This window comes from Falco peregrinus, chromosome 3 (genome assembly GCF_023634155.1).
Source record: "Falco peregrinus isolate bFalPer1 chromosome 3, bFalPer1.pri, whole genome shotgun sequence".
NCBI classification, from domain to species: Eukaryota; Metazoa; Chordata; class Aves; order Falconiformes; family Falconidae; genus Falco; species Falco peregrinus.
The window spans coordinates 83,525,472-83,553,176 of record NC_073723.1 but is presented as its reverse complement, the minus strand read 5'-3'; the positions used below and the strand labels follow the sequence as shown (position 1 = coordinate 83,553,176).

The following is a 27,705-nucleotide window of genomic DNA, read 5'->3' as shown; positions in this document are numbered from 1 at the left end:
CACCAGAAAACCCACAGCATGTGATTCGCAGTATTCACAACATGTGAAAGAGAGCTATAGTTTTCTCAGAATCCAGCTCTTTCAATATCCAGCTTTTAGTTCCATGGGAAAATGGAAAATGTGTGTTGTCTTTCTGGAATGTTTTTGAGTTATAAGACCTGCAGTTTTAAGTCCTGTAATAACAATAATAAAAATATTTTTTTGGTAAGGGGAAGTATGTCTTCAATGTACTGAAAGGACCCAGTGTGTGTTGGAGACCAGCTGTTGTCATGACTGTGTGTATACTATGATACAGTTTTCCATGGGCAGCTTTAAGTCTAAGACCAATTCTGCAGAATGATAAACATGCATACTTAGTTTTAATGGGGGGAAAAAAAAATTCAGGTTGAAGGTGTGTCTGAATAAGTGTTTTCAGTATCAGGCATAAGAAGAGAGGTCAGTAAAGGGCTAGGAATTTTACTGTGCTACACATGAACTGAGGGCTGGGTGGGGAATGCCAGGAAGGGGAGGGTTAGAATTGGAAAGGGTAGAGATGTTGATGGCTGTCACCTGTGATCAGCAGGCAGTCCGATTAAGTTATGTGTCAGCAGGCCAGCTTAATTAACTTGCACATTTATTTATGGCACTGTTGTAGTGTACAAAATCTATGTGTTGTTTTGTAAAGCTTGGCATGTTGCATCTATGTGAAAACCATCAATAAAGTGAAATTGTTACTGCTTACTACTTTACCATGAGTTTTTAATTTGAAAAAAATAAAAAAATTCTTGACCTTTAACAGCTTGTTAAGCATTTTTGACTCTAAGGAGATAACTTGTAACAGAACTGAAAGGTCTTGTTGCACCTAAGGCTTTTCAGCTAGTTTTTTCTGTTTAGATGGAACTCAATCTAATTATTATGTTGATTTAGTTACATAAATTTGCTGTAGTGTAACTCCAAGCAGAATTTCACCAATAAGCTTTTACTGTTACATTTACATGGATTTTGATAGATTATCTTTTTTGGGGTTTTTTTTGGTTGTTGTTGTTGATGATGGGGTTTTGTTTGTTTTCCATTACAGAAGTGTCACAAAATTTTACCTTTATGCCATAAAGGCTTATTCCTGAGTGACACGTGATGCCACTGTGACACACAAAAGATACTTTCAGAGTGTTTGCTGAAAAAAACCCAGCTCTAGCTGCCGTATGCTCTTCCTGACCTTATTCCCTCAAGCAAGAACACTGCTGAATGCAAAAAAGACAGAATTAAATAATTTATTTTTTAGAGGGACAGAGGGGAATTTGATTTCAGAGAGATTTTTTAGCAAGTTCTCATTTTCTGGTTCTCTAGACTGGGCTTGCCTTGCCCTGCCTGGCCCCTACCCCCTTGCTCCAAACCTGGAAATTGTCTCAGTCACCTGCTGCTGTACCTTGAAGCTTTATTGTACCTTGCTGAGACAGCAGGACAAGTGGAAGAGGATTGTGTCTTTGAATTGTGTCTTCCCTGCAGTTTTCTGGCGCCACAATACCCCTGTGTACTGAAATGTCCCTGGCCCAGCCATGCTGTGGGGAGCTACTGCTTTGCTTGTTTTACAAGAGACCAAAGGTCTCATCTGTCCTGTCAAAATATGGAGCTGAAGTAATCCTGTTCTCATCTCCTTGCCTTGTGTCTCTTTCAGAGACTGCTGTTTCCACAGTGGGTCTGACTTTACCTGCGTGCAGATCTCCTGCTGAGCCAGTGGCGTTTTCAGCTCTGCGTATTCACACATAGTAATACAAATTTGAATGTTAATACACTAATAGCCTGAGTTATACTTTGGCTGTTTAGGAGTAGACTTGGGTGTGATTCTGCAAGATTGTACCTCAGAGGCAGAAACCTCTGGGTACAAGCAGAGGCAGAGAGAGCCCAGGGAGCCATGGGTGTCATCTTAAAGAGTAAATTTCGCTGTATGTGTGAGGCAGCACATCCCATGGCTTGTGCAATCACGTCAAACCACATTTAGTCCTCAGCCAAAGGACTAAACCCATGTTCTGACTTGTCCTTTCAGGCCGTCTTGCAACCCCTGCCCACTGGCTTGTTTGCACGCCCTGCCTGGGTACTCTTTTCTGTCTTTAAAGCCCTGATTTCTTTCCACAGGGTATTTGTTCTGTGGTTTTATCAGTTATTCATTAGTATTATGATTTTTTCTGAATTTCTGCTACTCTAGAAAATGGCTTTACATCCATTTATGTCCTAGTTACAGTGTTTAATACAAGGAAAAGCAGCCTCTGCATCTTTCAGAACCGAGAGCTGTTGCTGGCTGGGAATGCATGTGTGTGTATGTGTGTATTTTTTCTGTGAGTACAATGTGCATGTTCTGTGTCCATGTGGGAAATGTCTGAGGGAATTTATGGTGATTTTAGATACATTGGCTGTTAAACATAATTTTATTTATCTTTCTTTTTCTCCAGTAAGTGAAATTCTTCAAGACTTAATCTGGATTTCCTTATCTTCATATCCTATCTAATTTCTCAATTTTTTAGAACTTTGCAATTGATTGTTTCTTACAAAATGAATGACTGAGAAGTTAAGGTTGCAAAATCGAGTACAAAAAAGATAAGAAATGCGTATTTTGGCCTTGCCTGTTCAGACTTATATATGTAAATATAAATAGACAACTAAGTCTGTATTAAGGCTACACAGACCTATAACATGTATATTCGTGTGTGTGTGTGTGTTTTTTCTTTCCTCCTATGGAGTCCTGCTAGGTTCTATGCAAAGTATCTGCACTAGTAGCTGATGGCAGCTCTGATCATAGTTATCTAACATGCAGCCCCATCCACTTACCTACACAGGTTTCAGACCCTGATTTGAGAACCTATGCAGTGCAGATGGAATCAACAGTGAATTTAGCTACAGGTTCTGCAGAACATATACAAACTGGCATTACAGCCTGGAAATTGCCCAGATGTGTATAGGCTGTCATTAAAAATTAAGGAGTTAGTTTTCTGACACCCAAGTGATTCTACTGCACGATTCCATCTGTTTTTCCAAAGTATTTGATGCTACAGCTTCTGCACAGTGTGTTTAATGGTTCTCTGCAATGGCTGAACACGTTTTGACACAAAATAACATTTTTCTCCTAGGCCCTTTCCTTAGGAATGGATGACCTACTTGTGCTAAAACTTTAATATTTAAATTAGGAACAAATCATTCTGAAACAGGCACCAGACATGGATTATTTCAACCCAGATATTTGCAAAAGGAAAAATATGCCCCTGAGTGAAGAAAGGAGCTTAGAATGGCTGTTGGCAACCTGAGCTGCAACTGGTGACACCAGTATCAAAATGTACACTGTCATGGCACTCTCAGGGGGGTTGGTGTTGACTTTGTACTCTAAATGATCATGACCACTTGTTCACCTTTGGTCTTTTCATTATCTTTTTCACATCTATAGTCTTCAACTAGACAGTTCTACAGCCTGTTATGCCATATGTACATAGACCTCTTCACCTTTCACACATATCCTGGACCACTGCTTTGTGACTACATTAAAAAAAAAAAAAAGCTTCAATATACTGAGAATTGGGAGAGAAACTCTAGACGATGAGGCTCTTGTACAACTGCACTTTTTTGAAATAACCATTGAAATGATTATAGCAATTTTAGGTATTCTGTGTGAAAATTAAAATAAAAATAAATAAATAATCTGTGTTCCCAGAATATTATATTCATACAAGCTGCACAGTTGTGTATCCAGCTAGTGATATGAACGCACAAATAACTACTAATGATGCAAATATTTAAGGATTTTGAATGCCATTATTTGTGTGTATTTGAAAAGTTTGAAAGTAGGAATAGATTCATATTCTGAATAGAAGTAGTGGTCCTTGCTGATTTTCAACTACTCACCCACTTGTCTGCCCTGTTTTATGTAGGACTAAATCAGTCCGAGAAAGACAGGTGAAAAAAAAATGTTTGCTTGAATGTCAAGCATTTTGCTTTTTTTATCTCTCATGCCTCAAACTTTCTTATTGCAAAAATGATGAAAATTCCAATTTTCTTGGGCTTTTTTTCATTGTTTTCCACTTGATTGGATCCTTTTTTAAAGAACAGAGTAAACAAATCAAGCCCCTAGTCCTCAACTGCTTCTGATGCATATGAAATGATTCTGACTTCACTGGAGTATGTACCAGTGAATTGCAGTTGTACTGTGGTGGTCTCTGTTTTACCCAAGGAAGAAAAAGACATCTGGCTTATAAATCGGACCAAAAATTGAATACTTCCAGTGTGTATTGGGTGACTGCTCTATGTATCTTACAGGCCTGTGGTGTAAATTATATGGCATGATGGTAAAAGTCTCCTATGTTTCCTTAGAAAACCATATTGAGAGAACTTGCAGCCGCACAAAATCTGCAAATGTAATGTTCGCTACCTGATGCACTACAGTTATGAGATTTACAGTAACAGTTGTATTTCTTGATTGTTTTTAGAAATTGCCCCTTGGTTACATATGTTCAGAGCAGAAGATGCTGTGGACTTCTCACAGTTAACGTTTGACCCAGGACAAAAAGAGCTTATTGCAGGAGCAAGGTGAGAAATCTATTTTCTTTTCATGTTGCTTCAGATTGGATTTTGTTCTTTGTTGATAAGTAATATTGAGTCAAATTCTAACATCAGCTTGCTCTCTTATGATTCCCCTGCCTTCCAGACCCACCAAACTGGGCATTATGTATGTTTATTTCTCTTATTCCTGACCAAAGTTAAAAGGTGGGCTGCCCTGGTATCAAGGATCCTAATAGCTTATGTGATTCTCATTTTTAAGAAGACTGTCCTGGAATACTCTCAAACTTTGGATGATACAATAGAACAGGCAGATGCTGTATGACAATGTGACAAAAGTTACCATAGCATAAAACTTAAGATGATCCTAAATTTAGCTACACAATATGGCTCTTTGTGCTTCTATGATTCTAATAATTATTCAGTACAATGCCAGGAATGATCTGTTAAATCAGATTTAATAGTAAAGTTGGTAATAGTCATAATTTTTGCACAGTAAGACAGTACTTTGCAAGCTGTGATCTAGTGACACTGTCTTAGGTGTCAACACTGAAGCACTGACAGTCCTTGAATGTAATTTTTTCTTCTTTTAGAACGTGAAGTATAGTAAAACATTTTGTGTGGCAAAAAAATTAAACCATCTACCGTTGTTATTTAAATCTGCCTTCTGATGTATTTTACTCTTGAATTAACAAAGTTCTAGTTAATTTTTCTGTTACATTTATCATTGGAATAGATTTCCATTTCCCAATTTGTTTCTTGGTTGAAAGTGAGATTCAGAATACAGTCATAAAATGTTCTGTGAGAATTGCTCCCCCCCCCCCTCCCTGTGTGCCACTAGAAGTTGTTTATCTACAGGGGCAAAGTGCAAAGCTTTGTGAGTGTGTATTCACATATATGTTTCTGGCCCGCCTTAAGTGGGATATCCTGTGCGCTCACATTGATTTTTCTATTCTGTAAGCTGCCGAATGAAATGAGGCATGAGGCTGTCATCTGGCACTGTTCTGTAAAGACAGCTAGCGTAAGTCAGAGCTGTCTGAGCCTCTCCTCCATCCCATGAAACTGTGAGTTGGTTGATGCACACTGTACAGATCCCAATAACTGATGAAAAAAGAAGAACATTCCCCTTCTTCTCTGTTTTTTTTTTTTTTTCCTCTGTATGGTTCACCTGGGCTCCAAATCTCATTAAGGAATATGCTCATTTAAATTTGTGCTTTTGATTAAGCCTTTTGAATCACTATGGGATGAGCTTTGGATGATTTTGTTAAATAGTCAGTGACTACAAAAAAATGCCAGCTGCTAGTTCTGCCTTTTGTAAAAGAACCAATACAGTAAAAGGAATAGGATTAATTTGCATTTCCTGTAAGTTGATGGTGCTTCAGAGCTTCGTGTCTTTTGTTCTGGCTAAAATTGCAATCTTAAAAATATTTAGTATTTTTAAAATCACAACAGAAATCTTTGTTTTCCATAGTTCAGTATACCTGGCTGTTGCTGTTCATAGAATTTATTGGATTTTTCCTTTCCTTATTCTGCATTTCCATTCTAAATGCTAAGCTTTTCCACAGTGCTGTTGTGTTTGGTCATGGGCACCTTACTTTCGAATGACTGCAGTTGCCAATGGGTTTCTCTGACTGTACATATTATTGTCATTAGTATGTCCTTTTCACTACACATTTTTCTCCTCAAGCGTTGTGCCAAACTACATGGTGTAAGTTATTGTATATCATGGAGTCATAGAATCAGAGACTAACAACCAATTATCAGGGTGCTATAGTCCCAAATCTTACTGATCATGCACCTTTTGCAGGTAGTCCCTGCACCATGTAGAGTGTATCTGTTCACTGTGAATATGATGTCAAGTTTTCTACTCATTTGCAGGAGTAGTGTTTGCAGCCTTTCTTAGCTGGCTGCGCTGATTTTTTTTGTTGTTCTTTTTTTTGGTTTGGTTTTTTTTTTTTCCTTCTTAATGCACTGTTTGTAGTTCCCGTTCACCCAGGACCATCTTAGCAGAGCATTAATATTACCATATTTGTGCTGTGGCCTGTGGATAAAATTTTAGTACAAGTTTCTTGCACATCTGTCTTACAGGATTCACATATCTAAAGAGCTTTTAGAAGAATTCACATTCTGTCATAAGCCACAAATGTGCTCTAATAAAGACAGTGAAAAGAATGCACTGTTGATTCCTCCTCCCTGGTGAAATATCTGTTGATATACAGTTATTTCTCTTAGAATATTCCAACTTTTTTCTTTTTTATTATCTTGTACTAACAGTTCACTACTGAAAACCTAATAACTACATGCAACGAGATTTCAGTTAAGATCTGAACAGCTAAAAAGTCCTGTTTAGTTGTGAAAACGGTAATTTGTAGCCCTCTAACATGATTTTCCCTTCTATACGCAATCAATGGTAGAGAAAGGAAATATGTGATGTGGCACGTGGCAAAGCTGCAGATAAACTTAGATTATTCCATTTACACTGGCAAAAGAGGTACTCCCATTATGGTTTACTTGTCCAGCATCCAAACAAAACCAGGGGGTGATGCTTGCATCTCTAGTTTCTGCTTTATTAAGGTGGTGTTCTTCTAAACCAGAGGAATGATTTCCACATCCAGGAGCTGTGTCCTGGCTCAGCTTAAGTTTTTAAATTATTTTTTTCACCCTAGTGGAGTTTAGTGAACTCTTCCACCAAAATTTGTCTTAGAAACCAACAAAAAAAATGTGAAAATTTCACACTGTTGGAAATTCTTAAATCCCTTTTCCGTCACTGATAATCACTGTGGGTGATTGCCTTCCATTTTTAAAGTTCTACAGCCTCTAAAGAGATTCATGATTTGTTTGTCATAATAAGCAAGGTAACAAAGACCTCAGCTGGGATCCAGACTGGATTCCCATTGGGAGCTGCCAATGTCACGCAGCTACGTAAAGAGATAGATATGATCCTGTGATGCTTCAAAAGATGTCTTCCATAGTGACCATTGTACAAGGTCCCTGGGAGACTTTAAACTGTAGTAGTGTGTATTATTCTATTTATATATGCTTAAACAGGGTTAACTGAAATAGAAAGAGATGTGGGGAAGGGCTGCTAAAAGGCAAATGAAGAGGGTTGGAATTGTAGTGCAGGAAAACAAAGGCTGAGCGTGTGTACAGCACCTGCCCATAAATCCATCAGCAGGTACATCTAGGGAAGGAAACAGCTATAGAAACTACACAGTAGTGTTGGCAGAAAATCAAATCACTCTGTTGGCCGTGGGTAATTTAGTCGAGAAACAATGAGTTTTGTCACATTTCATCCATGCGAACAAAACAAGAACAGAAATGATTTTGAGACAGAGATCTCTAAATGTGTGAAAGCCTATTATTCTATAGTATTTGCCATAGCAGGCAATGACTGGGAAGGTAATTACTAGTCTTGCATTGCTGAGATTAGTCTTACCTGTCCAATTTGGGAAATCAAGGAGGTCTTCAGATGTCATGGGTATTCTGTAGTTTCTGTTGAAAACCAGGTATTTTTTACAATTTTATCTGCCCTTTGCCCCCACCTCTGCAGGTTGTTTTTCTTCCAGTCCTCGTGAGAAGTCTCTTGTTGATATTTTTTGTTCTGCAAAATGTCTAGTTCTTCTGTAGCTCTTGAGTTGATTAATTCAGAGTCTCCTAGCCTTATTTCAGTTTCCTTACATCACCTGCAGTGATCTGCGATTGTACTCCAATACTAGTACATCTCCACTTTTATCATCTGATCTACCCTGGCACTGGTATTTTCCTTCTGCTGAGGCATTGCTTAAGATTTGGAGCCACCCTTCCCTTTTCCCCTCCCGCCACCACAATTAGGGAGAGAGGCTGCTGATCCAAATCAAGTTTGATTTTGGCTCAGTCTGGCTTATTTCTAGGGTGTGCAGTCATGTTTCTCTGAACACAATAGAAACAAGTAACTGCAGTCCATGTTGCTATTAGCCTTTCAAATTCTTCACAAATCCAGTACATCAGCTGTGGGGAGTGTCTTTATTTCTTAGGTCACACTCATACTGTTTCCTACCATGAAGTCCCATGCCATTTAGTAGTGACTGCTTTGGTTTCTGAATATTGCTGTACAGTACAGGTTCAATTATACCTCCTGTTTTAATTGTGAAAGGAGAGAGCACAACTTTTAAGTTTAATGAAGCTTGCACTTTTCTTTGTGTCAGAGTCACATGAAAATCATTAATGCCTTCCAGTGTGACAGGTCTGCTTAATAAACATATACTGGATCTGAATTGTATGGGTTGTAGTACTTCTGTTCTACAACAGTGTCACTTGGCCTTCTGTCAATATGCTGTGCAAAAGCAGATGCGTACCATTGGCGAGGGCTTCAGAGGGAGATGAGTATCTTCTAAACCAACTGATGAGTTTGCCTGGATCTCGGTAACAACCTACAGTTGCCCTGTTTACCTGGGACATTTTTACACAAGTTGTCCATGTAGAAAAAATCATTTTGATAGCTTTGAGAAATGTGGGAGTGGGGTGGAGGGGTGGGGACAGACAGGGGAAAAGGCAGATGGAGAAATTTATCTTTTCCAACTTTATTCAAAGACCCCAAAGTGCGTAAGTGAAGACAAGTGAAGATTACAGTTCAATTTATGAAGGTGAATTAAGACAAGAAGAATGGTTTTTATTATGGTTGCTGGCTTTTAAAATTTGCATTTGAAGAATGTGACAGATCTTTCATTGATATATCAATTGGCTCTAGTTTCAGTGTAAAAAGAATATTTTTTTTCTTCACAGATATGTACTAAATTGTATGAGATTATAAATTTATGTAAAATAGAAAAAAAAAGAAAATGGGTTAATGAGAAACTCAACAGACAAAATTCAGTATGGATATAAAACAGTTGTTAGTACATTATGAAGGCTATTGGCTTTTGACACAGGGCAATGTAGCTATGTTCCCATGAAACTGTATCTTTAAAATTTGCCCTAGGCATTGTTCTTAACATCACATATGACCTGGCAGATAAAAATAAATGAGTTCTTTTGCAATCTGAAACCTTCTAGGGAATTCATTTGCTTTCTTAAAAAAAAAAAAAAAAAAAAAAAAAAAGCCGAAACAAAACCCAAAACCAACCACGTATGGCAGGGCAGAATTTACTTTTATAATTAAGTGGCATCAGCAAAGGATTACTGTCAGGGCATTAGCTCCTCAGTAAGCTCAAGGAAATGAGACTGCTTGTTTATCTTATTCTGATAAATCCTGATAAAATATTCAGATGAATATTTCTCTGTGTGTTATGTAGTGGACTGACTTAGCATCTAATCAAATATGATAATGTTTTCTGTATTTTGAAATACCAGTAAGCATGAAGATTCATGGATTCCCAAGAACAACCTTGCCTTCTTTTCCTATGTGGAAACGCTTTGCCATATGTTTATTTGTTTCTCTTTTGGAAAGGTCAATTAAGCAGGGAAAAGAACAGCTCAGGGGAAGGATACAGCCCTGGCAAATTGTGCATTGCCTTTTTTTTCCTCATTGTTCCCTGACAATGCACTAAACACTTATGAGCTCTAGTTTTTGTAAATCAAAAATTTGTAACAGTGTTCCAGCCCTTTTGGTAACATGAGAGTCAACTAGAAGTATGTCTCAAACCCCCTAGGTTAGGGCAAAAATGTTGAGGTTCAAAGTAATTAGCTACATTTTCCTTTTAACCCATTTTTTTTTCTCATTTTTTTTTTTGTGACTTTTCATATTTTTTCTTTCTTAATAGTTTTGTTCAGACCATACAAGAAGACTTATATCAGAAGAAACTTGTTTGTTTAAAAGAAAAATGAAGTAATTCCTCCTCTTTCCAAGCCTCCTGCGCTTGAAATTATGAACTGGTAGGAGCCTAGCTGGAGTTCATTCTTAAGATGTGGAAATTTATTTTTGAAAATTCAAGTTGGGCTAGTTCAGCTATACTTTAAAATTGTATAGTTACTTATCAGGAATGGGTCTTAAAGCTATTCAACATTTTTTTTTCCCCCAATTGGATAATATATATTTAGAAATATCTTATTTATTTTTACACAGGGCATCCTAATAACAGTAGCTTTCTCCTGCCTGTTCTCCTGCAAGTTAATTAAACTTGCTTTGAGGATTATAACTTGCTTTGAGGTGGCTTATTGCCTCAGTCACTCCTTATCTTGCTGATGAAGGACTGTAACAGTATGCCTTTTCACTTAATTAGATGTGTGTTTGGGGGCGTTAATTTGAACCATTACCACTGCTTGCCATAATAACAGAAAGGCAAATTAAAGGATTCATTAACAGCGGTTTAAGAATCTCTAATAAAGGAATAAATAACTGTACAGGTTTGCTTCTTGCTGTTGTCTGTTCCCAGCAGGAGAACCTGAGAGCTTCTTGTTAACGAGATGCTCTGAGTGCTACATGTTGGGAGAATATACTGGCACCAGGAATTAGTGCTATATTCTTTGAACATCCATCTGGGTTTTATTGCTCATTTAACACTCGGTTCAAGTAATCAATGTCTGTCCTTTCACTGATCGATCTAATCTAAAAGGTGGTTTAATGTTAAATCTAAGAGAAATTATCCTACTGCTGCAGAAAGGGGAAGGTCTTTCTCCCCCTACTGCTTCTCTTTCCTACCTTGTTAATGGGTTCCTAAATATTTTTAAAAGCTAATGCTTTGTACTTCTGGTCATGCCTTGTTCCACCATGCAATTTTCTCTTCCTTTGCACCAGCTCTGGTAATAATCTGGTTGCAAAGTAACACTAGTTAATTCACTAACCCCACAAAAATTTCTCATTTTGTTGTGCTGATTTAATGTCTTGCCATTTTAATTAGTGGAACTAACATGATGTATCATCAGAGCAGCCCTGGAGTTGACTTGGGGTAAGATGAAAAGAGAAATGGCAGCGGTAAATGGAAGTTCTTTGGCAGAGAACACTGCTATTTCAGTGTAAGCCATCTTCAGAAATCACAGCGGATGAGTGGTGTTCTGAAGGTACTTGTCTTCAATTGGAGTCATGACTTAATGTATATACACCTGATCTGTGCCTTATTGGTGCCTTGCTTGGATTACTGCAGTGCCTTTGCCACGGTGCTCTTGCATGGCTGCACTCATCATGAGAGGGCTGCTCAGATGCTAGGTAGGCGTATGGGTCTCAGTCCTCATTCTGAGTACAGTCAGAAAATTTAATAGTGCAATGATACTGTGCATGTCACCTTCAGCCCTCAAAATCTGATGGAAGCAAGACTGTATTTTATATAGAGATGTGTTAATATCATGTGCTTACCTTTTACGCATCCTATTTCTGTATTTCCTGTGTACAGCAAGCTCCCTCTGAAGGGAAGGGCTCTCTTGGAAACGAATGGCTCTACCAGAGGACAACAGCATGATCACAGGAGGGAAATTCAAGGCTGGCTTTGAAAATACAGGCCACCGAATTTAGTATCTCCTTCCTTTAACTACCTTTAGCATTAATGTGATCAATTACATAATTTTGATCATTTTGTTGTTGCAGTTTTTCCTTAATAAAACAATAAAATAAGAGGCCAAACTAAGTCAAAGTCACTACCTTAGACACTTTACCTTCTTCCCCTGCTCTACCTACCCAAAAAACAGCTCAAGCAAATTTGATGTGTGAAAGTTGATTACTGTAGAAAAAGAGGCCACAAAAGGTGTGAACTGGCTAAATTTTCTGTTTATTTAAGCCCATTCCTATTACTGGTGGTTTTTTTTTTTTTTTTGAGGAGACAACAGCAGCATTCAAATTTAATTTCAAACTAATCTTGAAAAGAAAGAGTAGATAAATTTGTTGAACAATGAAATGGTAACAAGACCACAGATTTGCATGGCTGTTTGTGTGGGTGGGTAGTGTACAGTGTATGCTGTATCTGCCAAAATGTAAAAACTGAGGGCATGTACTTTGAGATATGTGGTGCAACATTGAAAAGTGTTAAAGATTTGGTTAGCCACAGTTATGAAATACAGGGTTAACATTTTGGCTGAGGTGATATTTCAGGATAAAGTTGAACACAACAATTTACTAAATAAATAGTTGAGTATCTCACAGATTTATCTGGACTAAAGTGTAATATTCAGAAAAGCCTTGATCTGCATGCATCAAAGTTGCATAAATATTCTGAGACAAATATTCCAAGGCCACCTCTGGCTGGGGAACTTGGGTGCTGTGTGTGAGAAGCAGGGGCCAACATGAGGAGATGGTAATGCATGTTTGAGGATGACATGGCATGATGGGAGGATGGTGAACTCCAGAGCTGCAGAGACAGGCCAGTCGTGCCTTTCTGCTTTTCCTGGAGAAGCCCATGGCAAGAAACAGGTTGAAGTAATGCTTGGCTTTTGATGGACATCTGTGCTGGTGTGCAATGTTCTAGAATCTCGAGTCGCTGCTGAGTCTGTATGTGGAGCCACAGGGAAGGGAATGTAGCAAGGTTTGCTAATCCTGAGGAACAACCATCAGAGAAGGAAATCGGATTTTACAGGACCTTTGAATGGATTAATTTAATTTATAATGGGATTATAAATGGGAAAAACTCCAATAATGTTTTTCTTACTCTGTCTGCCAAGCTCAGCATCTCACTGGTCAGCCTATGAACACCTGAGCCTTCCTTTTTGCCCTTTTGAATGTTAATCAAACATGGTTAGTTTTTCATTCCTCAAGAATGCCTGTGATTTTAGAAATTATTTTAAAAAAAGCAATAAGAAGACCAAACATTACTTCGCTATGATTTTTAGGTTAAATTAGCATGACCTGCTAGTCTGAAAATATTCATCTGTGTGTATATGCTATTTTAATATCTTTAGCATTTACCAGTAAACTACTTATTTCATTATTCTCATTTGCTGAGACTTCTGTTTCCTGCAAAGTGCAGACCAAAATTACTTACTGACCATTCTGCTTTTCATTATTGTGATTTGACCATTTCCAAATAATAGTTCTAGTAGACCACTCTGACTAGGTTTCTTTTATTTCCAGTGTGTCATCTGTAGCTTTTTTCACATATTTTTCCTGTTGTATCTTAATATAACCAAAGGAATTTTATACATCATATTTTTTTGTTATATTCATTATCTCCTTTGCTCCTGTTTTTATTTATTTTTCTTTTTTTCTTGTTTTATTTCCAATTGCTGATTTTACTACACTGCAGAACAAGAATTGGCTTTTACTCAGAACTTTTCAGTCTTGATTGTGGAATCATGACTTAACGGTTGATTCTTGCAGAGCTTATACTTTTAATTTTCAGCCTTAATATTTTTTCCTTCCAGTAAATTGAATAAAATTTTCTGTTTTCATGTGGAACAATTTCTTGAAAGAAGTGCATAGGAAGGAACCTTTTACTTGCTTATCTCCAGGAGATTTGGCAACATATTTGGTTATGCCTTGTTTCTGGGCTTGCTGCAACCCCTGTTTATTGATTCAGGCTCTCAATTGCAGATGCGTATGGGGGCTTGGGTGGTTGCGTTTGGTTTTTTTTTTGCTATCTTACGAGTTTTTCAAAAGCTTAATCTGTAGTGTGTTTTCTTAAGCTGTATGTGCCACCTTAATGTTCTTCTAATTCATGTCTGCGTTTAATGCAACAGTAGTTGTTATTATTGTGTTTGCTTTTTATAGCTTCTGTTTCACTAAGAAAAGGCTGAATTGCTGCATTTAACAACCATTACTAACATGGTGTACTTTTGAATCTTTATGGGATTTCAATTGATTTTTTGACATGGACTTGTTTAGGAACATACAGATTAGTTTTATACTTTTATCTGTAATCATACTGAATGTATTCACTGCAATAGATCATTGTTGTCAAGGCAGTGACTGGAGCAGGCTTTTTGTGGTGCTTCATTCCGTTCCCACTGATATCAGTGGAAGTCTTTGCCATTGGGTTTGAACAAGCTTAACAGGTTTTAGTTATCATAGTTCAGCTAGAAAAGTTGTTCAGTGCTGTGAATGTAAAGCAAAATGCTTATTGCCTGCTGGCTATCTGAAGGAACACAGGATGCTGCTTTATCTCAGACTTGGTTGTGTTTTCTTCTCATTACAGTGTCCTTCTGTTTGCAGATTTATGTAACATATTTGCTTTCCTTGTTCATTAAGCACAAAATGGAAACAAATTTACCAATTACCACCAGTGTCAAATCACTTTAATTCTAGCATGTAAAGTAGTATTTGTCACGCCTTTATTTTCACCATATTTGGGCAAGAGACAGGCATACGTGCTAAGAGGTCTGTATCTATGTTTCAGAAATGTGCTTGGTCATTTTTATTTCATGTCCTTTGTTGCCTTCAGAGCATAAATGTACTAGAATAATGGTAAATAGAGGTTGAAAAATGGTAATCCAGGGCGTAATCTCAATAACATATTGAAAAAAGTATTGTCACATATCTTTTGAGCAGCATAATTGCGCTGCACGTGTCATGACAATTGGTATTGACTTTTTTTTTTTTTTTGGACTGTCAAATTTATTAATATTCACAGTGTGGGGTTTTTTTGTGGTTTTTTTGTTTGTTTTTTTTTTTTTACTGTGAGGTTTGGGGTTTTTTTGTTTTGTTAAGGTATGGGGTTTTTTGTAATATATTTTTCTCATGTATGTTCTCTCTGAATGAGTTTTTACAAGTTAGAGATGCATACCTTAGAATGTTAAACTATTGTTTTTATAGAACTAAATGTAGTCCTGCAAGTTTTACTGAAGTGGGCACATCTGTGTAGCAATAGCTCTGATTGCTCTCCAAGTACTAGTTTGCCCCTTATCCTAGCATTATCGAGTCACAGTCACTGTGCTGTCCATTTGCCTGGCTTACCTCTATGTTGCTGAGGTGTAATGCTTTTACTGTGTCTTGCACATTGCTCTTCTTCTGATTTAATTTTCTTTCTGCTGGCTTTATGAAGCTGAAAATAATAAGTTAATTGGTTATTGGCACCCACAGGAAGTTGAAAAATATACACTAATTAGCTCTGGCTCTTGGCTCATTCACATGAATATAGACATTTTTGTCTCCCTAACACTTACAGGGTCAATATTTCTAATTCCACACTGGATATATTAATGGGTAGAAGAGTTGTGCTCTACTGCATAGGATACAAATCTCATTTTCTAGGAAAAAAGACCCAGAAAACCTTCATCCTCTATTTTTCTGAAGGCTGACACCATGTTTATGTATTAATTTAGGTTTTCCACAGTTTAAGACAATAGCTTACATTTTAATAGGCTGAAATGAAGTCAGGATGAAAGACCATAAAAAGAGAGTAATTTGATAATCTGTCTTAAAATGCCACATCAGTGATAAATCTTCAGCAGATATCTCAAGATTAAGTATGCATAAAGACTGTCATGTCACTATGCTAAGTACTGACCCAAAATCTAGAAGTGTGAAACCAGACTGCCTGCTCATATGTTCTGCAACAGAAACTACGTTTATTTGTAGAGTGAGATGAGGCATTTATGTGCCACTCTTGTGAGTGATACCACTGAGTTAAGGAAACAGTTTATACCTGCTGAGGATGCAGTTCAATTTTTCTGGAAGAAAGAAGTTCTGCTTCTGTTAAGTGCGGGGAAAAATGATTTGAACAGCAGTAAGGTTGTAGGCTTCTTTAACTTTGATATCTGGAGTGCAATCACAATCAGTGGTGGTTGATGGAAGCTTATATGCAGTGAGATAAGGAGCAGACCAAGTATTTTATGTTCCTTGCTGAATATTTCTGAGCAAGACATTTTGCAGATCTGAAGGTATTTTTTGTCCTTACAGAGAAAGGGTAGATGTGTTAGACTATATGCTTTGCTTCCTGACGTTTCAGTGAAAGTCTTTCAAGTCAACTTGCACCTAGTTTGTGGATTAAGCTTTGTGTAATCATTGTCCTGCAATGTACTGGTTTCTTTGTTTGCCCACTTCAGGTCTCTTCATGACTCAAACCCAATTATTTTAGTTATTTCTTTGTGTGATTTTATCTGTGCTAATGACAAATATTCTGTCTTTATTTTACTTTCTCGTGAATTCTTGCCCTTAATAGCCTGCCTCTTGCATTTTGAGCAACTCCCTTTAGCAATGTTCCTAGGAAAGACTAGTGACCTGATTCCTGTACATCCACAATTTGAGTAGACCATATATGTACCAGAGTCAATAAATAAATTCACATAGCAGCACTCCAGAGTCCATAAATAAAGCTGGCCACGATAGTGGTTGTGTTTCTAAGATACATGCTTTGAAAAAAATATGTTGCACTTTTTACACTCAGTTTGTTTTTTGTGCCCCTGCACCCCCAGCTCATTTTTTAAAAAAAAGAGATGTAAACAACAAGTCCAGATCATCTGTGGCCATTATCAAAAGTTCATACCTATTTGGAAAGAATTGGAATTATTATCTCAAAAAGTGTGGCTTAATTTTATACTTCTACCAGTTGCATGGATTTAATATTGAGATAATTTGTGAATATTGCAAATATTTACATTTAAAGTTTAAATTTACTCATCTCTGTTACCTTTTTTGTTACTGTAAGTGATTTTGTAGAGATCTTAGAAATTAATGTTACAGATTTGTTATTAATAAATTAAAATTGAAGTAACTTCTATTAATATTTTTTAAAAAATATTTTTGTTTTTCTGTTTAAAACATAATTACTCTGTAGTGGCATTGGAAAAGCAGAATTGCTTTAAATAAAGTAAAAATTAGGCAGGAATGAAGAATATCTTATATGTAGAAATGTTGTAAAAAAGACATAATGAAAAGAAGAAAAAAAAAGTGTGAGAAGAAACTAGGAAAAAAAAGAAAAAAAAAAAGGGGGGGGGGGGGGGCACGAGGAATATAGACATGGAGCATGGAAGAACCTCACTGTAGACCTAGCATGAAAGAGCGTCTGCTCTAGAGAAGGATGTGCTGAAATCAGTTCAGAGTTGGTGTGGTATTTGCTCACTTTTAGGAGGGTCATGGAGCGATACCCTGAGTGCTACCAACAGAGCTGGTTTATCAGCAGAGGTGTTAGAAGACAACTGCTTTAACTAGATAGACACAGTAAGCTGGGAGGGGTTGTGATCGCGCGCATATATTGCACCATTATGTGCTGAAGGAAGGGTTTTAGTTGTTGAGGCCTGCTCACCTTTCTGAGTGTACTAACCCGTAATTCCCTCAGGTTTCAAGCAGTGCCTTTGTGTCATGTCTTGTTTGTGTTTTGCCTGAACTTCTCCCAAGTTCTGTAGGCACAGCAATACTGCTGTAGAGAAAAAGCAGAGAGCAAGAAAATCTTTTGCAATAAAAGCATGGGCTTTTGAAAAATATCCTTGGTTTGTGTGTAGCTCTTGCTGTACGTGGAAAAAAAATATTCTCAAATTTCAAAGAAATTAGACCAGGACTTAATGACAGGACTTAAATGAGAATTGTGAAAACTTTGTGACTTCTACAGACAGTTCATCATACTGGGATCCTTTGCTTCCAACTTTATGTATCTATGGCTGAGCTAATTGGGTAAGGTTGCCATCACTGTGGAGAGAAACGGACAACTTCAATCTGCCCGTCCTGTTACTCTGATTTAGATATCTAACACTGGTCCCACAAATCTGCCAAAGCACTGTGTATTTCTTCCCATTGATTCTAAAGGAAAAATGGAGCAATGACTCAGATGCACATGTATGCAGTATAAATATCTATTTTGTTCATATCCAGCCAGTCCGTCAAGATGAAAATCTGTTTAGAAATTGCCTTAGTCCTTAGCCCAGATGGCTGTATGTTAAAACAGTCCCTGAAAGAATTCAGAGTCCTAACTACCAGTCACTTTTTAATTTTTTCCTTTTATATTAATTATTTTTTTTATTTAAACACTAATAAAGTTGGTGTGTTTTTTTTTTTTTTACTTAAATGGTAGTAACAATTTTTATCTACTGTTTTTTTTAACTCCAGAAACTACCTCTTCAGGTTGCAGCTTGAGGATCTCTCTCTAATACAGGTATGTTTTATATTTGTTTTCTTAGTTCCTCTGCATGAGGTAGGTAAGCAGATATTTTAAAGCAGATAATGAAGATATTCATAAACTTCATAACTACAGATAAGTATGCATCTGGTTTTGTCCTCTTTGAGGCCCCATATTATATAAATCATATTATACGTTTTAATTCCAGATTAGCCTTTGTCCCAGGCCACACAGATCTGATGTTACCTTACTCTGCTGTAGATCTGTAAAAAATAGAGTCTGGGAAGGAGGATCATGTTTTCTTTGAAAAATGTTCTAACGTATTATTGTGCAGCTTCTGTATTCAGAATTATTGTTATTGTAAAGAATATATATTTGTAAAAGAATGATAAATAAAAAAGTTTCATTCATACTCACCAAGTTAAATTAGGCAAATGAAACAACGATGAAATATAATGTGTACAGAGGTATCAGAATCTCAGTTTTGTATATAAGGATGCTGTCTTTTTTTAAAATTTGCTAGAGCTTGGTAGGTGAAAGAAAGACTTTTAGAGGCAGTTAGGCTTCATAGAAAGGTAAGTGAGAATCCTTTATCAATTTATTTTACCCTGAACTTCATGTGACTTCCATATACCAGCAATTTCATCTTCCCTCAGTCTTCTGAGTTGTGTTTCTTGTTTAGGTTTTGTGGAGTTTCTCTTTTGTTATTTTTAACATTGGCATAATTTCTAACCTTCCTCATTCTTTTGTACTTGCCTTTAAGAGTTGTTTTAATAAACTTAATTGAGTTGGCTAACTTGATAAGGTTTAGAAACAGAAAATCACAATGAAATAAAAATGTATGGTTTTTCATAATCTTTTCATTTGTGCAATTTAAAATTAACTCTTTAGATTCAGTATGGTGCTTATTTCATGAAGTAATACTGTACGGTTGAGTATGGAAAAGTAAAATGCATTCAGGTAAGGCTGTCCTTGTGATTTGTGGAACACCTTGTATATGTTTTAATTAGGCTTGCAGACTTACTATACATTCCCAGACTATTAGAAATAAGATCTGAAGTTGGCTTATAATTAACCAAAATTGTAGTATTGTTAAATACTCAGTTTTGTTGCTAGTGATTAAGACTGTGACACACCAAGCATTTTTAATATCCAGAATTCAGACTGTCTTTCGTCTTAGGTGACATACTCAATATCCTGGCAAATAATTTGGGTTAAGTCCTGAATACTCTTGTTCAGAGGCTGCACTCAGAGGTCTTTAATGGTGGTGTTGCAGCTTATTCTGCTAACTCATAGATTAAAATTCACAGCTTTCCTCTGTTAGGATAAGTATCAGTAGGCTGAATTCACTAATGAGGGAGAAATCTGTAGATTAAAGAGGTTGATAATTGTGCTGACTGACCCGAAGAAACATTCTCCCACCCCAGTGAGCAAAAAATATAAGGACAGAAATCATACCATTGATGTTATACTATGGTCTTATGAATGTGCAGAAGCCTTTAAACGGTCTTCTCAAGTTGACTTTTTGTAAAGTTTTTTATTCCATCTTCAGTGCTGTAGCACCACTGGTTTGCTTCTGTATCTTGAAAACTTTCTCCAAAACCCTTTAGGGAGATTGTATTTCTAAATAAAAGCAAAAGTATGTATGTATTTTTTCTTCTTTCACCAGCATATCTTTATTTTGAATAGGATCGGAGGATATAAAGTTTACCAAGTTAGCAATTAAAAATTACAGTATTTTGAAGGTCCAGATCTTTCAAACTTGAAACTCTTATTGTTGAGGGAGGTAGGAGCAAAAGTGAGTAGCAAAGCAACACATATATGAAAACCTTGTAAAATAGAATGATGGAATTTCACAGGAGAAATAAAGCATACTGTGGTTTAAATCACTAATAGTGTATGTGCTAGTTATCATTTGTTTGCTGAGGGACTGAACACTGACACTTTATATACGGACAGAAGAACTTTTGGCATATTTTTTTTCTTCACACAGTTGTCATAGTAATAATGTAAAAACACAATTTAATATTGCTTACTTGGATTTCTTTGCATGAACCAGCTTTTGTAAAACCATGCAGATGTTTCACAAGCTAACAAACTATGTTTTTGCATCTGGAAGAAAAGGCACACAGTGAACCTTTCAGTGTAGCACAATAACAATATGAAAGCGCTAGAAACAAGACAACCTATACACCTGTTGTTTAATTATTTTAGAAAATTGCTCAAGCTCTGTCTTTGCTATTTTGTGTCTAAAGGAGGAGAAAAACTGCTGACTTTTCCTCATGCACAGCAAATACTTCCAGCATGGAAGCAGAGATGGTTGTTACAATTTGCATCCTCTTTTTCTACAGTATTCAATTAGACTTTTATAGCTTTATTTTCTTTATGTTGTTGCTTTGACTTTTTTAGTTTGATTCATTGGTTTAATATTTTTTCCTGGTACTTTTCTATCTGGAAAATAAAGGGAATGCCTAAAACTTAATCATGACTGTTGGTGCACTTCAGTTATTTATGTATAAACAGGTTTCCTTGTCTGTCATACTTAAATGTCTTTTGGAAGGTGGTGTTAGTTTGTCCACACACTGCTGTTAGGAAGATAAAAGGCTTCATGTTACATATGACAAACTGGAATGGTAAGAATCGTTTAGTTATAGCAAAAGCATCCTTGCAAATCTTTTGTTTACCAGTTTTCATATATTTTTGAAAAGATAGACATTTTATAAATAAAGTATTATTTTGGAATATTATCAGACATTGCAATATTTTCAGATGTTGTTTTGCAATAGGAAAGCTCTATAAAAAGTAATAAAGTACAATAATGACTCCTTGTTTACAAACTTCTGCAAAAGTTATTTTGGGCCAAAATATGTGTATGGCCAATTTTCTACAAGTGTATACCTTGAAAATACTTTAGAAACACAAGATAACCTTCCTTTAAAAAAAAACCCAAAAAACAAAAAAACCCACACAACAACAAACCAAAAAAAACCCCCCAAACCACCACCACCAACAAAAAACCAAACAAAACCAAAAATCCAAACCAGACAGGCATTTGAAATGCAAGTTCTCACAAAAGAAATGCAGAACAGAGATTCATGTATTAAAAGGATACTCTTTCCATCAGTTTAGTGAAAGTTAATCCCTTGTAAAAGTAAGGGTTAGAGTGCTGCTAGATTGCATCAGACAGGATGTGTGTCTAAACATGAGCTAGGACTATGCAGTGAGATATCGTTGCCCATTGTGGGTGCATCAAAGTTGTCATCTCACATGTCGTGGTTCTGTGCTCTGTACTTTAAAGGAAAAGCATGTTGTTTGAGTAAGCAAGTTTCATATGATAATGTCTGTAGCAAACTAGTATTTGATGTGTCTCAGCAGTTTCCTTTGTGTAGCAGAATAAAGAAGAATAAAACAAGTGAAAGCCTTTTAAGCTCTTGCTGGAGAAGCCTAAGTGTCAAATTGTTCAAAGCTGACTGTTGGAACAATGCATGCACAACAATTATGGATTAGTAAAGAAGCACTCATTGGGCTGTGGTTGTAGAGGTCAAATGTTTTATAATTCTCACTACAGCAATAGTAGGCTCACAGACACAGAAGGCCTGACTCTGCATGGTTTTGTTTTGTGAGTTTTGCTTTGTTATTGCTCTCCTCAAGTAATAGCAGAATAATCCATAAAAGTATTGCCCAAGATGAAAGCTGGATTTCCTGAAAACTGTTTTATACTCCTTAAATTATAAAAGCAGAAATCTAAATAGTAGTGATTAAGTGAATAGATTTATCAAAGATGGTTTTTAAAAAAGATACCTAGCCAATGTCAGGATTAATAGTGGGGCTTTGACGTCATGTAGAGGATGACTCACACATGTGTCTGTTTTTCACCTTTTTTTTTTTTCTGCAAGTTATTTGAAGAGAGAGCTTCTGATTTCAAGTATTTATTTGTGTTTGCCTACATGACAAGTTTGCTGATGGATCTGTAAAGGGTGGAGAGCTAATACATGCTGGCTTATAAAAGTCTTTTTTACCACAATCACTGTGAACATTTTAAGAAGCCAGCATGTACAAGCTTTTCACAAACCTGATAGAATGTATGCATCTTTTCTTGATCCATAAAACTAACTTCTTTACCAACTCAGATTGTCATTTACAGGGCATGTGCTTGAGTTTGCCTTCCGCATTTGAACCTTCCATCCAGCATTTTCTCAGTTTGAGATACCCAGAAGGTTGAATATGAGCCTATTCCACCTGCTCCTGTAGTTACATAATTTTCCTGAGATTTTATTCTCAGGCTGAGTCTGCACATCTTTTGGTTAGAAGCACACATACCTCAAAGTTCATTTTTAAAGGCAACTTTAGCCTCTAGCTTACTGCAAGTTTCAAATTAAATTCTTTGTGCAGGCTAAGAAGGTTGGAGGTTCTTTTTCTTGTGTTTTATTCAACTTTAAATTTTGGAATCTTGAGGGTTTGGGTTTTTCTATATATATATACGTGTGTGTGTGTGTGTGTATACACCAGTTAATGAAGCAGTCAAGGCAAGATTGGATCTATGAATTGTCAGGAAAAGGAGATACTTTGGAGAGTGAGTTTTACCAAAGGGACGACTTGCTGGTGTTTACATGTGTCAAAGAGTGTCTTAAATACCTGTTAGATGGTAGGCTAAATAATTAGTTAAGTAAATTGTAGTATAATTTGAATATGTACTTTGTGTTTGTCCAGGTTAAACGAAGAGGGAATCTGACTTCATGCTTGAGAGTTTTTTTTTTTTACAAATAAATTCATATGTATAACCTGAAACACTTTTATAAGTTTTTACTTTAATTGCAATACAGAACATAATTTTTAACAACACTTGATTATGACTTTTTTAAAGGAATCAAGTATTTACCAGGGTTGTAATCCCATTTTGAAATTAACAATTGCTTGTTATTGTTATAAACTGAGATCTTTTGTGAGAGGGGTTCATAACCTTATTTTGTTTTGTTGGCTAAGGTGGTATGTGGCCCAGTCTAGAGAAAATGGTGTTCTAATAGAGGCACATATCTCTCAGACTGTCTTTACAGTTCATCCTTGAGGACAATGCCCTAGGGTTCCCTTTGAGAGCTTGTAAGAAGGTATCACATAGAATCAAATCTTTAATGTATGCCGATGTTAAAAACTTTCAGCTGTAATCAACAACTTAAGAGATTAAGATAAGGAAGCTAAGCTTTAATCTTTTAATCACCTTGATTTGTTGAGTTGCTAAATAAATAGAAACCCTTAAAAGGCAGCTTTTTCTAAAAGTTTCATTCACTGTATTTCAGTCCATTTATTTTTTGTGTTGTATGTTATTTACAGCCACTAGTTGTGTAATAGAGGTCTGGTTTGTGACATACATGAAAGAAACCTAATGAATCATAATTTTATTCTGGAGTGAATCTACCTGTGCCGAAAAGGAGATGCAAGAAAAACTTCCTCAGATTTCATACATGAAGGCATAGGGGAACTAACCTAAGGATGTCCTTAACATGTGACAGCTGTAGGTCAGCAAAGCAGACTGGTATTTAATATTTAATTCAGGTCCCTAAGTGTGTGTGTGTGGGGGGGGGGAACCCCAAACAAAACGAATGGAAAAAGCCCTCTGCTGGGTTCTCCTGTGTGTGGTATTTACTTAAGGTTGAGGGGAAGAGAGAGTATTCCTCCCTGTTACAGATCCCGGCCCCCCCCCCCCCCCCCCCCCCCCCCCCCCCCCCCCCCATTTATGTGAAGGGAGCATCAGCCGCCAAAACATTATTTTTGCTTGAGTCCTTCCCATCTGTGTCTGGTATGTGTGAATGAAAAATGGGTAAGCAGAGTGGATAATTTAGTGTTACTTTCAATGCTCTTCCAAGTTCCTCAAAATCTTGGAAGCAGAGGAAGCGAATAGTGCTCATAACACTTTTCCAAAGATGACTGAGGTGAGCAAATTGCAGTGACCAAAAGGTGACAGAGCAGGTGCAAACTTCTGCTTGGCTGCCAGAGATGAGCAAAACTTTAAGAGGCATTTGAACTGTTACCTTTTTTTATAAGGGGGTGCTGAGAGCAGAGTTTAAAAAATAAGGAAAAGACAAAGGGTACATTTGTATATCACAGTGCCACTTCTATATAGTACCTCTTCCTCTAGTTAATACCTTTCAGATAGCAGACTGTTGGATTTCATTATACAGCAAGTCCACAAATAATTAGATTAAATGACAGGGAATTTAAGGAGTTCAGAAGTATTTGTGAATCCAGAGCTAGTCCTTTGTGGCAGGTAGAGATGGACTTGGTGGCTGCTTTAAGTCCATTCCAATACTTTTTCTGTGATAACATTAGTGTTTTCTTTATGTTGTTTTTCTGCTGACAGTACAGTGGTTTCTGACCAAACTTATAACTTGATTGAACCCAGAAAAGAATGAATTTGGCTAGCAGTGTGTAATTTCACATATGACTATGCCTAATCTTTTCCCAAATGACTGCTGTTACATACAGGTTGAAAGGGGCTTCCTCAAGCTAGATAAACCGTGTTAGATCACACCGGTTCTGACTGTCACTCTATAATGTATTTGTGGGGAAATCAATTACCAGCAGACAGTGCTCTGTTTCTGTTGGAAAAAAAAAAATTGCTACTGAAAACAGCTGGTGTTCATAGATTTGCCTATATACTAACGCAGAAGATCACTATTATTCTGAAACCCTCTTTGGTTGTATTTGGCCAAATGCTGATTCACTCTTCATTCTGAGTATTGTTTCCATGCCTGGGATTTTTCACCCACATAGGTGTAGTTATATGTACTATCTATTAGTTTAAAGATTTTTTGTGTGTGATGTTCTTGAGCTGATATGCAGATCCCATTACAAAGCTATGTGGAGGGCATGTGAAGTGGTCAATTGGATTTGTAATGCCTCTTATGCTCATCTTTGCTTGTTATTCATTTACACTTGGCTTCTACCTAAATGGAAGGTTTTAGTCTCCAGAATTTATAATTGCCTACTCTTCATTACAGCTGAAATTTGTCACTTAAATTCAGAAAGAGTCAAAGTGAATCAATAGAGTATTGGCAGATCGGCAGGACTGTGCTGCTGCTTTTGCTTATCAGTATGTGTTAGTATTTTGGGAGATGGAGGAAAAGAGAAGAAAAAGAATGCCAGCCAGAGACGTTGTCATTTTTCATTTATTTGCTGTATCTGTCATTGTTTTGTGCCAGTACTGAAATACAAGTGCAAGTGCGTTTCTAGAGAAATGAGTCTGAACACATCCATTGAGCTAGAGAAGCTTAGGGTTTTTATTTCTATTTTTTCTTTCTTACCTCTGCTTGCTGGGTGGCATTTCTTGTATGTTTGTAGTAATTTTCTGTTCTGGTTTCACAGTAAAGAAGAAAAATAGGTACTAAAATTTTTTACTTCCACTGGAGTAAAGCTCCTTTTTTCTTTAGATGTTCAACATTTGTGTTTTGTTTCTAAGATAAAGGGGAAGCCTGGATCACCGGAATGTGTAATATGAGTGCATTTGTTCTCATGAGAAATAGAGCTGATATCAAAAGGCATGTGTGTGCATTTTACAGTAGATATTAATGAAAGAGCTGATGTGGATTTTATAGTGGTATAATTTAGCCCTGTCTGATAAATCTTCCTGGTACGATTGGTGGTCAACCAGACTGCATTACATGCGCTAAAAGTAATTGTGGAAACATCTTTTCCTAAGAAGGTGGCACTCATGTTTACATTTTCACAAGCACGAGTATACTGATACAGCTGCGCAAGAGTAGTCACCAAGTAATATCTGTTTTAAAAGAAATTGGGCTGCTGCTTTCCAAATATCTGGATTGTATAGGACCATGGTATACTTCAGCTAAATCTGGACTGTAGCAGTATTCTGCAACAACAGGCCAATACTTGTGGAGGGATAGGGGCTGTCCTTTGAGAATCAGTCTCTTTCTGTGTAGCCTCTATACTTAAAAAGTTCAGGAATATTAGACTGTGCAGAAAATGAAAGCAGAAAATAGAGAGTAAAAACAGCTTGTCTTCATTCTTGTATTGTCTTGCCCAGGTAGGGGGTCTGCCAGAAGCAGTTGCGGATGCAGAGTTTCAGCTCTTTGGCCCCTAGATGCTGCAGTGCTGAGCAATTTAGAAAAGAGGTGGAATATGCAGTATGCTTTGAAAGAGTTTATATCTGTAATACAGTATCTACAAACATGATTATCAATTTTTGCTTACAGGCACTGATACGGAACTTAATTGTCTGTTCTGGTCTGTAACAACTAATTTGAGTTCAACCAGAGTTTGTATGCCATGCATGTTCAAAGAGTAGGCTTAAAGACACATCTTCTCAGTCACAGAGAAGATTTGTTTTCCAGTACTGCAGAGATCTATGCAGCAGTTCTTCTAGGCTAGTGAACGTAGATGCTTTTGGGTAATTCTACATACAGGAGGTGAGTTCAAGTAACACCTGTTTGTTAGTGGTCATCAGTATCTGGCATAAGGGCACTGTGTGGTCTGTAGCATTGCCTACTATTGGTTGTTGGCTCATGAAATTAAAAATAATAATAATAAAAAATCAACATTTAAACTGAGAATAAGAGAAAATGGTGGAGCAGCCTCTTGTCCCCTCACCACTAGACAGAAAAATTTGAGATACACATCTTGACAATGAGCTCTGAGAAGCCTTTGACATAGTGCTGTTAAGGACGTACCCAGCTGCTGAACTATGGTAAGAACTGGTTGTTTCCATAAGCCAATCAGTTCTGCTGCCTTTATCCCTAGAGAAGAGATGAAATTTTTTTCAAGGTCAGGAGACTAGTTTTTTGTTACTGCAATTAAGGAAAAGCAAGAATCTGAAATATTGAAGGAAACAAACCAGCCATACTGAGGGTGAAAAACATGGACACTTCTTGCTGTAAACTAAAGAAAAGGAAAGATCTGAGGAACCTGCAAACAGGAATACTGGTGGGCAAGGAGCCCATGCCGGAGTGCATAGGAGGGGGAGGGTCCTGCTCTCCTAAGTTGTTCTGGGCTCAAAGGGAGGGTCTGTGCCACCTGCTCGCCCTGTAAACGTGACTGAGACCAATGTAAGATGTATATTGTTGCTCCTAGATGTTTCAAAGAGACACTGCTTAGAGTCTAGTCTGCTAGTCCTGTTCTGAACGTAGAATAGAGAACTTAAGTTGTTTCTAGTTTTATTCTGATAGGCTTATCCAATCTTTTGGGACACATTTTGCCTATCTGTATTTTTCTACTGCATTTTCCCTCCCCTGTTTTTAGTAGATGTTCTTGTCTCTTTTGGCATGTATTGTTTTACCCATCCCAGATGGTA

At 36.9% G+C, this 27,705-nt stretch overlaps 1 protein-coding gene across 5 annotated transcripts in view; it reads left to right on the top strand.

Annotated features, from left to right (window-relative positions):
- The window catches only part of SEMA5A (semaphorin 5A), a 350,500-nt gene that overhangs the window by 126,270 nt on the left and 196,525 nt on the right, over positions 1-27,705 (top strand). For all 5 annotated transcript variants that reach the window (XM_027789946.2, XM_055799844.1, XM_027789947.2 and 2 more), the window contains exons 4-5: positions 4,449-4,548; positions 18,395-18,440. In XM_027789946.2, coding sequence (XP_027645747.1) covers positions 4,449-4,548; positions 18,395-18,440 — 146 coding nt within the window. The remainder of the gene's footprint in view (positions 1-4,448; positions 4,549-18,394; positions 18,441-27,705) is intronic.